The sequence below is a fragment of the Lynx canadensis genome, chromosome A3 (assembly GCF_007474595.2).
Source record: "Lynx canadensis isolate LIC74 chromosome A3, mLynCan4.pri.v2, whole genome shotgun sequence".
NCBI classification, from domain to species: Eukaryota; Metazoa; Chordata; class Mammalia; order Carnivora; family Felidae; genus Lynx; species Lynx canadensis.
The window spans coordinates 4,819,985-4,836,122 of NC_044305.1; the positions used below are offsets into that span (position 1 = coordinate 4,819,985).

General features: G+C 42.3%; 1 protein-coding gene across 6 annotated transcripts in view; it reads left to right on the forward strand.

Annotated features, from left to right (window-relative positions):
* LOC115509926 (serine/threonine-protein phosphatase 4 regulatory subunit 1-like) overlaps window positions 1–16,138 on the forward strand; it is an 83,284-nt gene that overhangs the window by 18,782 nt on the left and 48,364 nt on the right. For 4 of the 6 annotated variants that reach the window (XR_003967523.1, XM_030309320.1, XM_030309317.1 and 1 more), the window contains exon 3: window positions 8,833–8,965. The exons of 1 other annotated variant lie outside the window; for it this stretch is intronic. Coding sequence is in view for 4 of the 5 variants with exons in the window: in XM_030309320.1 (XP_030165180.1) it covers window positions 8,833–8,965 (133 nt within the window). In the remaining variant the exon portion in view is untranslated. Of the gene's footprint in view, window positions 1–8,832; window positions 8,966–9,348; window positions 9,453–16,138 lie in introns of those variants that run through there. One more of the 6 variants, XM_030309319.1, reaches the window with a different exon arrangement.

Genomic DNA, 16,138 nt, shown 5'->3' on the forward strand with positions numbered 1-16,138 from the left:
CAGAGCATGAACGGGGGAAGGTCAGAGAGAGAGGGAGACACAGAATCCGAAACAGGCTCCAGGCTCTGAGCTGTCAGCCCAGAGCCCGACGCGGGGCTCGAACTCACAGACCGCGAGATCATGACCTGAGCCGAAGTCGGACGTCCAACTGGGCGTCCACCCAGGCGCCCCCCTGCATGCCTTTAATATGAATTGAAGTTTTACCTGAAGACCACACAGCTCCCTGTGGTCTCATAAGTACTGTGCATTCTCTGGATTTGAATCGGAGTTCTCAAGGAGATTAAGATCTCAAGCTCACTTCATAAATATAGAATCAGAGCAAAGGAAGTTAGATACTCTTAAGAATTCTTTTAATCACTGTGCTGCCAGCAACCTGCCAGGTAGTTTCATGCTAGCCTTCGTAAGGTGGGCTTGGGAAGAGTAGAAGAATGGCCAGTCTCTGCTCTCCTTCCCTCCCTTCCTCCCTCTCTCCTTCCCTTTCTTCCTTCCTCCCTTTTCTCTTTTGCTTTTTTCCACCTTTACTGAAGTATAATTTATATATAATAATATTCACTGAAGGTTAATGTGTTAAAATGAATCTATGTACCAAGTATGTACTGTTGTGTGACCACAACCACAACCAGGAAATAAAACATTTCCTGCACCTGCCGGAAGTCATGTCATGGCCACTCGCCATCACACCTTTCCCCACCCCTGACCCCAGACGACCACTGATCTGCTATATAATACTATGGTTTTGTCCTTCCTAGAATTTCATATTAGCAGAATCCTGCAAAATGAAGTTGTATGTGTCTGGCTTCTTTCGGTTGATATGATGCTCTTGAGATGCATCTATATTGTTGCATATAAGCGGCTCATTCCTTTTTGTTACTGAGAAGTATTCCTTTGTATGGGTATACTACAATTTGTTTATCCACTTTGTGGATAGATATTTTGGTTATTTCCAGTCTTTGGCTGTTTTGAATAAAGCTGCTGTGAACGCACAAATACAAGTCTTAGTATAAATATACATGTGTTTTCATTTCTCCTCTGCAGGCACTGGGGAGTGGGATTGTGGTTAAGTGTATATTTCTTTTTTGAAGCAACTGCCAAACCATTTTAGTAGCTGTACCATTTTGCATTTTCACCAGCAATGAATGAGATCCACTTGCTGCTTGCAACACGTTTAATACAGTTTAAAAAATTTTCTTAGCCTTCCTAGTGGGTGGGTAGTATTTCACTGTGCTTTTAATTGACATTTCCATGATTACTAATGATTACTAATGATGTTGAACATCTTTTCCCGTGCTTAGCTGTCATTTGGGTATCTTCTGTGGTGACATGTCTGTTCAGTTTTTGGTTTCCCCCCCCCCGCCCCCATTTTAAAGATTGAGCTCCAAGTGTTCTTTATTATGTCTTCTGGATACAGATTCTTCATCAGATGTGTGTTTTACACGTATTTTCTTCCCAGTCTGTGGCTCAGTATTCCATTTTCTTTCCTTTTTTTTTTTTTTTAATGTTCTTATTTTTGAGACAGAGAGAGACAGAACATGAGCAGGGGAGGGGCAGAGAGAGAGAGGGAGACACAGAATCCGAAGCAGGCTCCAGGCTCCGAGCCGTCAGCACAGAGCCCGACGTGGGGCTCGGACTCACGGACCACGAGATCGTGACCTGAGCCGAAGTCAGATGCCCAACAGACTGAGCCACCCAGGCGCCCCTCTTTTTTTTTTTTTTTTTTTTTAAGGTACTATCTTTAAGTAATCTTTACACCCAGAGTGGCTCTTGAGCCCATAACCCTGAGCTCAAAAGCCACATGTTCCACCAATTGAGCCAGCCAGGTGTTGCAACTGGTGTTCCATTTTGTTACCAATGTCGTTTGAAGAGCAAAAGTTCTCCATTTGATCAAGTTGAATTCATCAGTATCTCTTTTCATGGCACATGCTTTTTGCACCACTCTAGGAAATGTTTGCCTAACTAAAGAGCACAAAGGTTTTTCTGTGTCTTCTTCTAGAAGTTTTATCATTTTATGTTTTTTACGTCCATGATCTATTTTGAGTTAATTATTTTTTGTGGTGTAAGAACAAAGGACATTTTCCCTCACGTGTTTATTCAGTTATTCTAGCTCTGTTTGCTGAATTAAATTACCTCGACACTTTTGTGAAAAATGGCATTGGACTTAGATTTGCAGATCTATTTGTAGGTTCTCTCTTATGTTCTGTTAACCTGTATGTTACCCTGAAGCCAATATCACAGTATCATGATACTAAATCTTGAGGTTTGGAATTGTGAGTTAAAAATTTTTTAAAATTATTTTTGAGAGAGAGAGAGAGACAGCGCGAGAGGGGAAGGGGCAGAGCGAGAGAGAGAGAGGGAGACACAGAATCCGAGGCAGGCTCCAGGCTCTTGAGCTCTCAGCATGACCTCAGCCGAAGTTGGACGCTCAACTGACTGAGCCACTCAGGCGCCCGGTGTTTTGTTTTCTTTTTCAAAATTGCTTTGACTATTCTCAGTCCTTTGCATTTCCGTATAAATCTAGAATCAGCTTATTGATTTCTGCAAATTGATTGGGATAACATTGAATTTATAGGTAAATTTGGCAAGATTAACATCTTAACAATGTTGAATCCATAAAATGGATTCAGTCCAATACAGATCCATGAAAATGGTATAACTCTATTTTTAAAAAAGACAAGTTTTGAGAGCTGTTTTGGGGTCACAGCAAAATTGAAGGAAGGTACAGAGATTTTCCTTACACCCCTGCCCCCATACATGCACAGCCTCCTGCAGTCTTGCAAAACTCACCTATTAGTTCTGGTGGTTTCTTTGTAATCTCATTAGACTCTTCTGCTTGGACACTCATGCTTGTGAACGAAGACAGTTTTCCTTTTCCTTTCACTTTCCAATCTGTATGTTCTATTTGATTTTCTTGCCTTATTGCTATTTCACTTCTACATATGCTATGAACTCAGTAATACGTTGTTATGATTTTTGTTTTAAGGCGTTTTTAAGAGACTTTATAGAATGAGAAGACAGTGGTTGTTTGTATTGACCCACACATACACCATCCTGGAGCCTCTTCTATTTGAGTAGCTTTGGATTTCCATCTTGGTATCATTTTCTTCTGTTTGAAGAACTGCCTTTCACATTTCTCATAGCACATGTGTGCTGGTGATGAATTTGTTCCACCTTTGTTTGTTTGGAAAAGTCTGTTTCCCCTTAAAATTTGAAAAAGATTTCTTCAAGTGTTCTGACTAGTGTTCTTTCTTTCAGCCTTCTAAAGACACCTTTCATCTTCTTTTTCCTTAATGATATTTGACATGAAGTCTATAATCTCTTTCCTTTTTAACATGTTTGTAGTTTTGAGAGAGAACAAGGGAGGGGCAGAGAGAAAGGGAAACAGAAGAAAGGGAACAGAACTGAGCCACCCAGGTGCCCTTATAATCTCTTTTTTAATGTAATCTGTATTTTTTTTTTCTGACTGCTTTTTTAGATTTTTTTCTTGATCACTAAGTTTTAGCAATTGATTATGTTGTGTCTCAGTGTGTGATATTTCATTATGTGTAATTTTGGGGGGTTCAGTTTTTTGAATCTTTAAGCTTACAGTTTTTATCAAATTTAAAATTTTTCAGCCATTCTTCTAAAATTTTTAATGTTTTCTCCATCTCTGTCTTTTTTTTTTTTCCCCCTCTCTTTTTCTGGGACTCCAGTTATACATATGTTATGGTGCTTGATAATGTCACCTAGTAACTGATGCTTTGTGTGTTTTTTTTTTTTTTCTATTTTTTTCTTTTTGTGCTGCAGTTTGGATAGTTTCTTTTGTTTTAATTTTTTTTTTCTGATGTTTGTTTTTGAGAGAGAGAGACAGAGTGTGAGTAGGGGAGGGGCAGAGAGAGAGGGAGACACGGAATCTGGAGCAGGCTCCAGGCTCTGAGCTGTCAACACAGAGCCTGACATGGGGCTTGAACTCACGAACTGTGAGATCATGACCTGAGCTGAAGCTGGACGCTTAACCAACTGAGCCACCCAGGCGCCCCAGTTTGGATAGTTTCTATTGCTGTATCTTCAAGTTCTCTGAATTTTTTTTTTTTTTTTTTAGTTCTCTAATCTGTTCATTTCTTTCAGTTTATGTTTTGATTCATTTATTGTGTTTTTCATCTCTTGAATTTACACTGGGGTCTTTTTTTAATTTCTATTTTTCTTATCAACATTTTTTTCATGGAATATATGGTCCATTCTTTTTTTTTTTTTTTTAATGTTTATTTATTTTGGGAGAGAAAGAGAGAGAATGCGTGAGTGGGGGAGGGGCAAAGAGAGACAATCCCAAGCAGGCTCTGCACTGATAGCACAGAGCCTGACGCGGGGCTCCATTCCAGGAACCGTGAGATCATGGCCTGAGCTGAAATCAAGAGTCGGATGCTCAATCAGCTGAACCACCCTGGAGCCCCTATGGCACATTCTTTTAATTGCTGTTTAAAGATAATTTTCTATTCTATCATCTCTGACATTTTGTGGGGGGGTTTTCTTCATTATTTCTGATCGTGGTCCTATTATTTGACTTCTTTTCATGCGTGGTAATATTTGACTGGATGCCAGACATTAGGAATTTGGGGTTGTTAGCTGTTAGATTTCACAGTACAAATTGTATGATCCAGTAATGCTGGATTTTGTTATGGTGTGCAGTGAACTTTCCTGGATTGTGCTTGATTCCGTGAGGCTTGATGTAAGTTCTATTGGGGTGGGTCTAGAGCGGGCGTTAGTCTAGAGCAATTTAGCCCTACTGCTAAGACAACGCCGTGTTACAGGTCTTTCTCCTCTGACTGGTGGGAACAGACTGCTATTCCCTACACGTCAGTGCTGGGAAGGACCCGCTGGCTCCTTTCTTATGTTTCCTCCCGAGTCTCAGTAGTTCTCTGTCACGTACTCAGTACACAGTGGAAGCTTCCAGAGGCTACTGGGCTGGCCGCTGCCACTCCCTCCTTTGCAGACTCCATCCTCTTTGGCCTCCTCACGTTTCCTTCTCCACAGCTGGGACTCTGGGCGATGGGAGGCTGCTGTCTCAGGGGTTCCTTATTTGTGTCCCTTGTCTGAGGGCCCCGGTCCTGCGCTACCGGTTGTCTAGGGCCTGAAGACTGGTTTCATGGACGGTTTTCTAGCTTTCTAGATGTGTAAAACGTGAGGCTTTTTTACCGTCTTGGCCGGAAACGGAAGTCTTTGACTTTCCTTCAGTTACCTCGGAGACCATGACCCTTCCCTCCGGCCTTGGTGTTCTTTGATTCCTTTAGCCTCACCTGAGTAGACTTTCTGCTCATCTCCTGAAAGAGCACTGGTCTGGAACACAGAACATTTAGGCTCTAGGAATCCTAGCTCTGCCGCTGGCTTTGGGGGTGCGCCTCTTTAGTGGTCTATAAAATGAGGGAGTTTATCGAGGCATGCTGTAAGGTTCCTTCTTCTTTACGAGTCTGTATGAGAACACCCATTTGTTTCAGCATTTGTTTTTCTTTATTTAAGTTTCTTTTGGTGGTATCATTCCTCATTTCGCTACTTTTCATTGAGCACCTATTACTTGTCAGGTACTATACTGGGCACTGGGGTCACAGCGCCTCCACGGAGCTCGGAGACGAACCTAAGACAGTCACAAAGCCCGATGCTGCCACTTTCATGGGGAGTGTTAGGACAGGGGAGTCCCCAGCTCCGTGAGAGGCTATATGCAGAGGCGGGGCCTTCTCTCGCGTCCCCGAGGGGGACCTCAGCTGGGGTGGGGCTAGGGGGTAAGAAGTGACAGCGTCCCAGGCAGTGGAAACAACATGTAGAAAATCACTGAGGTGAAGGACTTTGGTGCATTGGAAGGTCACCGTGCCTGAAGCCCAGACAGGGACGTGGGAGGAATTTCTTCGAAAATTAAAATGTAGGTTTCCTCTCTGGCACTACAGCATAGTGCTGTGTCTAGAGTCTGACTGTGTTTTGTGTGTGTGTGTGTGTGTGTGTGTGTGTGTGTGTGTTTAATTTTAGAGAGAGCACGTGAGTGTGATTGGGGGAGGGGCAGAGAGAAAGAGGGAGAATGAGAAAGAATCCCAAGCAGTGCGGAGCCTGACGGGCCTCAATCCCACGACCTGGGATCATGACCTGAGCTGAAATCAAGAATGGGACACTGGAGGGGCACCTGGGTGGCTCAGTCGGTTGAGCTCCCGACTTCGGCTCAGGTCACGCTCTCACAGTTTGTGGGTTTGAGCCCCGCATCGGGCTCTGTGCTGACAGCTCGGAGCCTGGAGCCTGTGTCTCCCTCTCTCTCTGCCCCTCTCCTCCCCTGCTCACGCTCTGTCTCTCTGTGTCTCAAAAAAAAAATAAACGTTAAAAAAAATTTTAAAAAATGGGACGCTGGACTCACTGAGCCCCCCAGGCGCCCCGTAGAGTCCGACTGTTCGGTTCTCATTCTGACTCTGCTCCTCTCTGGCTGTGTGGCCTTTCCAGCTGTCTCAGATCCTCTCAGCCTCAGCTTCCTTAACAGAAACATGGGGATAGTGTGGTTGTCAGGATTTGATGAACCACCGCTATCTGTGAAGCTCTTAGCACAGTTCCTGGCCTATAGGAAGACCAATGAAGATTAGTTATCACCCAGTAGTTTATGGTTTTTGGCTTTTATTTCCATGTATATAGTTAGTATAATGTTATATAGTTAATATAATGGAATCATTAATATTCCCTGATAACAGTTATTCTTTGTGGAACTAATTGCTAAGTTCTTTAGTTCGCGGATAGAGTTTTTTTGAAGAGTGCCTCTTAACCCACCAAGTATATAGGTGGGTCTCAGGGGATCTTTTGAAACCCTTGATTCTTTAGGAAAAGTTCTGAGTATGTATGTCTGTGGGCGTCATCCAGTTCCAAAGCTCTCTGTGACCCCAAACATTTAGACATCTCAGCTTTATTTATTTTTTTTAATGTTTATTTTTGAGAGACAGAGAGAGACAGAGCGCCAGCGGGGAAGGGGCAGAGGGAGGGAGAGAAAGAATCTGAAGCAGGCTCTGGGCTCTGAGCCGTTGGCACAGAGCCCGACGCGGGGCTTGAACTCACGAACTGCAAGATCGTGACCTGAGCTGAAGTCAGACGCTCGACCGACTGAGCCACCCAGGCGCCCCAAGACACCTCGGCTTTTTAAACTTCATGTTTTTAAAGTCCCCTGCAGGCTAGGTTCACGCTGCTTTGTAAATGTCTGTGGGTTGGAGGCTGTGTGTTCCTCATGGGCCCTGAAACGCACTGAAAATAGCTCCTACAAAGTGACTGTGGTCGGGGGTGAGGTGGGGGCTTGGCTGTGACTCAGTGGGGACCCATTCCTCCCTGGCAGGGATCCTGCAAGAAATGATGTATTTGAGTGCGTCACACGTAGTTTTTCTACAGACGTATACTTCTTTATTAAAATTCTCTGGGTAACTGTTACACAATGTAAATTTTTAATAAGCTCTAATTACTAGCCTAAAAGAATTTGTGGAGGGAAAATGTGGTTAGTGTTTCAAAGTAAACACCTAGGCACAAACGTGTCATTTCTTATTTTAAACCCTTATCAGTTACTGCCTAAATCAGCTGGTTTTCCTCTCTGCCAGGTAGGAAGCCTCTGCTTTTTTGCGTGAGTAGCGTTTCCTGTTCGGCTATTTCCGTGCAGGGGACAGTAGGGAAGCGTTTATGCCCCTGATGCGTGGGTGGGGAAAGGGTGGTGGCCACCATCGAGGTTGGCCAGACCGCGAGGGGCCAGATCTGCGGGGCTTGACATGCCCAGTCTCCCTTGTTTTAGCATCCTGAGAGCGCATTTTTACATCGTCCCTGTTAGGGGACGGAGCACGGAGGTGGAGACAGGTTAAATCACTTAACGTGGGCATGCAGCTAGTGAGTTGCGGTCGGGGGATTCATTTCATTTCAGGGACGTTCGGTTCCAGTGCCCATGAGCTCGGCCGCACTTCCCCACTGCACTGGAGGGAGGGTTGCCTGCCGTCCGCTGGGGAGGCGGGGAAGAGCTGGCTTAGTGGGGAAGAGCCGGTGTGGCAGCGGGCTCATGTTTGGCCAGGGTGAGTTGGAGGAAGCCGTTAGACATCCACGTGGAGGGCTCCGCTTGGGTGTCGCCACGTGGTTTGATGGGAATCAGTGTCACGGAGTGTGTGAAGCTGTGCGACAAGTACGTTAAGGGCAAGACAAGATACGGGGCGGACTTTCTTTCCGATTCTTGGTTACGAGGTCAAACTCACCTGTTTTCCTTTCTTTTTTTTTTTTAAATATTTTTTAAAATGTTTATTTATTTTTAAGAGAGAGACACACACAGAGCGCGAGCAGGGGAGGGCCAGAGAGAGGGAGACACAGAATCCGAAGCAGGCTCCAGGCTCCCAGGTATCGGCGCAGAGCCCGACGCGAGGTTCGAACTCGCAAACCGCGAGATCATGACCCGAGCCGAAGTCGGCCCCTTAACCGACTGAGCCACCCAGGCGCCCCCCCCCCCCATATGTTTTTCTTTTGACCATTGGACACTTGTTTGCATAGCACTTCACGGACGTTTCTGCCAGGGCTCGGCCAGCTGCTTTGTTCCCTCGCTTCTGAGTTCCCCGGTAGAGGAGAGGTTCCCATCGTGTTGATGAGAGGTGACTCACAAGTCAGGTCGACAGCACTGAAAGAAAAGCACTTAGCTTTTCTTTATGACTCTGGTCCGGTCACCCTTCTCTTGCGTTATAACCTACCCACTTCATTTTAGAGGAGTCGGTCAAGTTCTCAAGACTCCCACGGGAAAGGGTGTGAAGGTAGAAGGTTTGCTTCAAGGACCTGCTTTTGCTCAGGTGTGACCTGATGAGTGTGGCTTTGTCCCCTCTTCCCCTTTAGATGGATTTGAAGACTACGGCCCGGATCGTGACAGCATGAGGCTAACGGCCTTTCTGGACGTTCCAGGCCAGGGTAACCTGCCTCCCCTCGCTCGCCTGGAAAAGTATGCTTTCAGTGAGAACGTCTTCAACCGGTGAGCTCGCCAGTCCTTCCCACGCTCGCAGCCCTCTGTTGGGTCTGGTTTGAGCTGACAACAGTGGCCGTTTCTCTGTGACAGCTCTGAGGACTCTCGTGGATGAGGTGGAACGCGGGCTGTTCCCAGGGTGTCGGGATCCTGTCTGAATGGTGCCATTTGATTAGATTTTTCTGTTACTCTTGTGACCGTTTTGCTGATTACCTGGTACAAGCCAGGAATAAAATGGTGACGCAGTTTAATGGTGTTTAGATAGGATTGCTGACCGGCTTTCTTTCCACCTGTGCAATTCGCAGAAAAGTAAAATGCGTCCCCATAATTGAGGAGCATCTGTTGGGAGCATGGCTCTCTTGTTTTGATTTGTGACCGGAACTTTCCTGCAGATCGTCCCAATGTGGTGTCACCCCTTGGGGTGCTGGCGGGACTCTTCTCCAGCCTCAGACCACGCCTCTTCGACAGATGACCTTGACTGTTATTTCCTAAAGAAGTAAGAAACTAAGGCACCTCTTTTCACCTTACAATCTGCCCAAACCTGAGTCTGAGGGCGTTCGTCCCTCCTGTCTTGGGGGCGAGTGGGCGGGAGGAGGCGTCTCTCTTCTTGTCTCCCTTCCTCCATCACATACTCCTTCTGTCTTCAGCATCCTCCTTCTCGCCTGCGACACACACCCTTTCCTTCCACTCACAAGCTGTTGTGTGTTTCTCATTCCGAGCAGTCCTCTGGACTTGTCTACCTGTGGCCTTGCCTCATACCTGTCTTTAAGTACACCGTTCTGGGAAGGCTGGATGATACTAAGTCGAGTCTCTTTACCTTCCGTTGCCTCTTTAAAAAAATTACAGTCTGTGCCTCTCTGTCTATTAAATCGTGGAAGGTTCACAGCAATTGCTGCCGAGCGAGTCCGATTATTATCCCAATTTTACAGATAGAGAAATGATGGTACTCTGAATGATGTCTTTTGATGAGCACTTCTTAATTTAAATGTAGTTCACGATTTTGAAACTTTTTCTTTTATGCTCGGGGCTTTCTTGTCACGTATAAGAAACGTTCTCTTCCCCCAAGGCCATCAAGATATTTCCTTATATTGTCTTCTTGATGTTTTATTGTTTTACCTTTCACGTTTGGAACTGCAGTCCACCTGGAATTGCTTTCTTTGTGTATGATGTGAGGTAGGCGTCAAGTTTCATTTCCTTCCATATGGTATCCGATTGACCCAGTGCCGTTTATTGAAAATACTGCCTTTTATCTATGCTTTGCTTTGCCACCTTTGTCTTAAATCAAGTGTTCATATCTGGACTTTCTAGTCTGCTCCCTTTGGTCTATTTGTCTGTCATTGCGCTGGGACCCCACTGTCTTCATTTCTGCAATTTTTATCATCACAATCTTGGTATAAAGTAAAGAAAGTCCTCCCACTTTGTTCTTAAAATGGTCTTGGCTGTTCTGGACTTTTTGCATTTCCAAATGCATTTTAGCACCAGTTCATCAATTTCTAGAAAAAAACCCGCTGGGATTTTCATCGGAATTGCGTTGCATCTATAAATCAATTTGTAAAGAATTGACACCTTTGCACTATATTTAGTGTTCTGATCCTTCCATTTTTTTGAAGATTTTCTTAAATTTCTGTGTGTACATACACATAAATAACTAAAACTATGATACATGGTTTTCCGTTGTTGTAGAGATCTGTATCGTTTCCATTTAGTTTTAGGTATTTGATCTTTTATATGAATGTAAATTGTATCATTTCTTAAAATTTTTATATTCTAATGGTTGTTGATAATATGAAAATGGAATTCATTTTTATATTTTGATTTTGTCTCCATTGATTATGCTACGTTTACTTATTAATTTTAATAACTTCCCTGGGGGTTCTTTGGGTTTTCTACATACTACAATGATGTTGTCTGTGAAAAATGATAGTTTTATTTCTTCCTTTCCTATCTTGTTTTATATTTTTAGTAGCTACATCTTATCAGCTTAAGAAAATGTATATTTCTGGGGTGCCTAGGTGGCTCGGTCAGTTAAGCATCTGACTTCGCCTCAGGTCATGATCTCACGGTTCGTGAGTTCGAGCCCCGCGTCGGGCTCTGTGCTGACAGCTCGGAGCCTGGAGCCTGCTTTGGATACTGTGTCTCCCTGTCTCTCTGCCCCTTTCCTGCTCGCACCCTGTCTCTCTCTCTCTCTCAAAAATAAATAAATGTTAAAAGAAAAAAAGAAAATGTGTATTTCTTATTTGCTAAGAGATTATGTTTCAACTTTTTTCTTTTTAAATGAAAACCAATTTTTTGAAAGTTTTATAAGAATCTCTGCACTTAACGTGGGGCTCGAACTCACAACCCTGAGATGAAGAGTCTCATGCTCTACTGACTGAGCCCATCAGGTGCTCCTGTTTTTAAACTTCTAAAAATAATTTCAGGGGCACCTTGGTGGCTTAGTCGGTTAAGCGTCCGACTTCAGCTCAGGTCATGATCTCACGGTTTGTGGGTTCAAGACCCATCTTGGGCTCTGGGCTGACAGCTCAGAGCCTGGGACCTGCTTCCGATTCTGTGTCTCCTCTCTCTGCCCTTCCCCTCATCACGCTCACTCTCTCTCTCAAAAATAAATATTAAAAAAATGTTAAAAAATATAAAAATAAAAATAATTTCAGACTTACAGAAAAGTTTTAAGAGTAATGTAAAGAATTCCTGTCTGTTTTTTACTCAGATTCATCAAGTTTGTTTTAACATTCAGTCTGTCTTTATTTTCACGGTTTTTCAAAGCCATTTTGAGAGTAAATGTGCCCATCATGTTGCTTTCTCTTTAATGACTTCCGTGTGCTTTTTTTCTAACAAGGACATTCACTGTTCACGTATGTAATCACAGAATAGTGATCCAACTCAGGAAATTCAACTTTGATACAATACTGTTACCTAATATCTAGATTTTAATCAAATTTTCTAGTGGTCCTAAGAGTGTCCTTTAAATCAGGGTTTTTGTCTGTTTGGTTGGTTTTCAGGTCTAGAATCCAACCCAGCATCGTGTATTGTATTTGATTGTCATGTTTCTTCAGGCTCATTCAATCTCTAACAGTTTCTCAGCCTTTCTTCGCCTCTCGTGATACTCTTGACAGTTTTGAAGAGTACAGGTGATTTGTTATATAGAATAAACTTACTAAGAGTTTTTTAAAAAATCCTCAATGAGGTCTGCATTTTATATAATGCTTCTTTTATATCTGTTGAGATGCCTTTTCTCCTTTAATCTTTTTCCAACTTTCTTGAAAACTTCTTTTGTTATGAAATATAGCACTTGCAGATAATTGGATAAAACGTGTATGAAAAACCCAAGGAGTGTTTATGAAGTAAATGCCCATGTGGCCATGACTGAGGTCATCCCAGATGCGTGTCCTCCCTACCCTCCTGACCACCACTCCCTCCCTGCCATGCGGTGGCCACCTTCTGATGTTTATGTTCATTACATCCTTCATTTTGTTTCCGGTCTTAGCACCTAAGTATCTGCTTCCAAATAGAACAAGTTAATTTTGTTGTTTCTGAACTTGAGATGTGGGAAATCATATAGGATATGTCACTTTGTGGTTTTGCATGTCGTTTTGAGTTTGTTGATTTTATAACAGTGTGCTGTTTGAATATACCGTACTGACATCTTATCCATCCACTGTTAGAGTACAAGTTTTCTTCCTATTTATTTTTGAGAGAGAGACAGAGACAGAGCACAAATGGAGGGGAGGGGGGAGGGAGGGAGACAATCCAAAGCAGGCTCCAGGTTCTGAGCTGTCAGCACAGAGCCCGACGCGGGGCTCGAACCCACGAACCGCGGGATCATGACCTGAGCCGAAGTCGGACGCTCAACCGACTCAGCCACCCAGGTGCCCCAGGTTTTCTCACTCTTATGAACAATTTTGCCGTAAACAATCTAATATATGTAGACGGGTGCAAATTAGCACACATCTCTGTAAGACGTACAGCCCGGCAAGAACTCCTAAGTGATGAGACATGCTTGTCTTCTGCTTTAGGAGATAGTGCCAGTTTTCCAAAGTGGTTGCATCAGTGTGTATTCCCACCTTTGCCCCACATTTTATCTGCCAGTAGGTATTGTCAGATTTTAAGATATTAGCCAGTCTGGTAGTGTGCTGGTAGATATGACAGTATTGCTTTGTGATTTTAATTTACATCTTATTTATTTATGAGTCCGAACACCTTTTAATATGTGTGTTGGACATCTGTATTTCTTTTTTGTGAAGTGCCTGCTGAAATCTTTCTTTGGTGAGGAAGATAGATTATCTCTTTTTATTACTATTATTATTATTATTATTATTATTTTTAATTTTAATTTATTTTTTTAATTTACATCCAAGTTAGTTAGCATCTAGTACAACAATGATTTCAGTAGATTCTTTAGTGCCCCTTCCCCATTTAGCCCATCCCCCCCTCCCACAACCCCTCCAGCAACCCTCAGTTTGTTCTCCATAAGTCCTCATATGAGTGAAGTGCTAGGATATTTGTCTTTCTCTGACTGACTAATTTTGCTTAGCATAATACCCTCCAGTTCCATCCGCGTAGTTGCGAATGGCAAGATTTCATTCTTTCTGATTGCCGAGTAATACTCCATCGTATATATACCACATCTTCTCTATCCATTCATCCATCAATGGACATTTGGGCTCTTTCCATACTTTGGGTACTGTTGGTAGTGCTGCTGTAAACATGGGGGTGCATGTGCCCCTTCGAAATGGCACCCCTGTATCCCTCGGATAAATACCTAGTAGTGCAATTGCTGGGTCGTAGGGTAGTTCTGTTTTTAATTTTTTGAGGAACCTCCATACTGTTTTCCAGAGTGGCTGCACCTGTTTGCATTCCCAGTCTCTCTTTTTATTATTGACTTGTAGGACCTCTTTATATATTCTGGATTTCAAACCTTGGTCAGTTATGTACAGCAAACATCTTTCCTCATCTTGTGGCTTGTGTTTCAGCTGTCTTTATGGTGTTCTTTTGGTGACCAGAAGCTATTCATTTTGATGTAAATTTATCAACATTTTCTTTTAGCCTTAGTGCATTTTGAAGCTTCCTTAAAATGTCTTCCTTTACCCCAAGATCATAACAGAATGTTTTATATTGCTTTAGAGTTTTTTTTTTTCTTTCACATTTGGGTCTGCAATCCGTCTGAAAGTAATTTTTGTTCCTTGTATGAACAAGGGGTCCAGTTTCATTTTCCTAATTATGACAATACCACTTTGCAAAAATAGGTTTGTCCCCATTGCGCTGGGGTGCCACCTCCGTTATAATCCAGTCTGTGATTGGGCTGTCTCTTCTTCCAGCAGTCTCCCCCTCAGCCAGTACCACACTGTCTTGATTACTGTAGATTAGTAGTGGGTCTTGATACTTGATTGAGCAAGACTTGCCACTTTGTTTTTCTTCTCTGACATGATTTGGTCCTTCGCATTTTCATATAAATTTCAAAATCAGCTCATCAGATTCTAATAAAACAAAACACTTCTTGGGATTTTGCTTGAGTTTGCATTGAATGGATATATCAGTTTGGGGAGTATTGTCCTCTTTACAATATTTAGACTTCCAATCCATAAACATGGTATATCTTTCTCTTTATGTAGGTTTTCTTGAATGTCCCGATAAAAATCTGGTCATTTTCTCTGTGGAAGTTTTGTGCTTTTTTTTTTTTTTTTTTGCTGGTGTATTTTCAAAGAAATTCAAGACATTTCATTTTATCCAGTTAAAGACTTAAATCCAACTGCAGTATCATTATCGCATTCAACCCAATTAACAAGAATGCCTTCAGCCTACCAATCTATGTTAAATTTTCCCTGTCTCAGAAATGCCTTTTTATGGTTGATTTGTTTGAATCATGATCCAAATAAGGTCCACACATTTCATTAGGTAGATGTGTCTCTTAAGTCTTTTTTGGTTTGCAGTTTTTTTTTTTTCCTTTTGATCTTGAATCCCTTTTAATCTCTAATTGATTCTCCCTCTCATCTTTTCCCTACATCATCTATTTGTTGAAGGGGTCATTAGTCTTGTAGAATTTTCCACATTCTGGGTTTGGTGGTCATTATTCTCATGGTGTAATTTAACATATTCCTTTGTTCTTTGTGTTTTCTGTGAACCAAAAATTACACTTGGAGACTTGATTAGATTTTGCTTCAATTTTTTTTTTTTTAAACAATACTTCTTGTGTTGTTTTGTATATTTCTCATTACAAAACATCCCGAAACAATGTCCAGGTGTTCCACTTTTGGAGATGTTCACGTCGAGCAGTGGGTGCGGGTGTTGGATTCTTTCATTATAAAATTCCCCACCAGCCTTTCTTCTCATGACTTTAGTGGTCACAAATAATCATTGCTTAGATCTATTATCTCATTCTGTGTTAGAAAATGGTAATTTTCTTTTTATTGTCTGTGAAATCTGTAGTATGGCCCCATTTTCCATTCTGTTATTTGTTATTATTGCCTTTTCTTTCTTTTCCCCCTGGATAATTCTTACCAGGGGATTATCAAGTATATTAGTTATGTTGAAGAATCAAGTTTTGGCTTTGATATTCCCTATTGTGTGTTTATTTTCTAGTTCAATAATTTCTCCTCGAATTCATATTATTTTCTTTTTTGAGGGGAGTTTTGTTGCTGTTCTTTTTCTTGTGAGGTATGTTTAGCTATGTTTTTGGCCTTTTTTTTTTTTTTTTGAGTTTATTTACTTATTTTGAGGTAGGGGAAGGAGCAGAGAAGGAGGGAGGGAGAGAGGATCCTAAGCAGGTTCCTCACTGTCATCACGGAGCCCAACGTGGGACTTGAACTCATGAACCTGAGATCATGACCTGAGCGGAAATCAGGAGTTGGACGCTTAACCCACTGAGCCACCCAGACACCCCCTGGCCTTTTTTAAAATAACATTGTCAGGTTGCTATTAGGTACTGGAAGTACTTAAGTGTTAGATTAGCTGCATCCTCAAATTCTGATAGTAATATTTTTATTGCTTTTTGCTGTCAAGTATTTTTGATGTCTACAATGATTTCTCCTTTGACCAATGAGTTATTTAGAAGTACATTGTTTAATTTCCAAATATTTGAAGATTTTCCAGGTATCTTTCTGTTAATTGCATTCTTAGTTTAAGTCTTCTGTGGTCAGAGAACTCACTTTGTATTATTTCTCTTCCTTTAACGTTTCTGAAACTGCT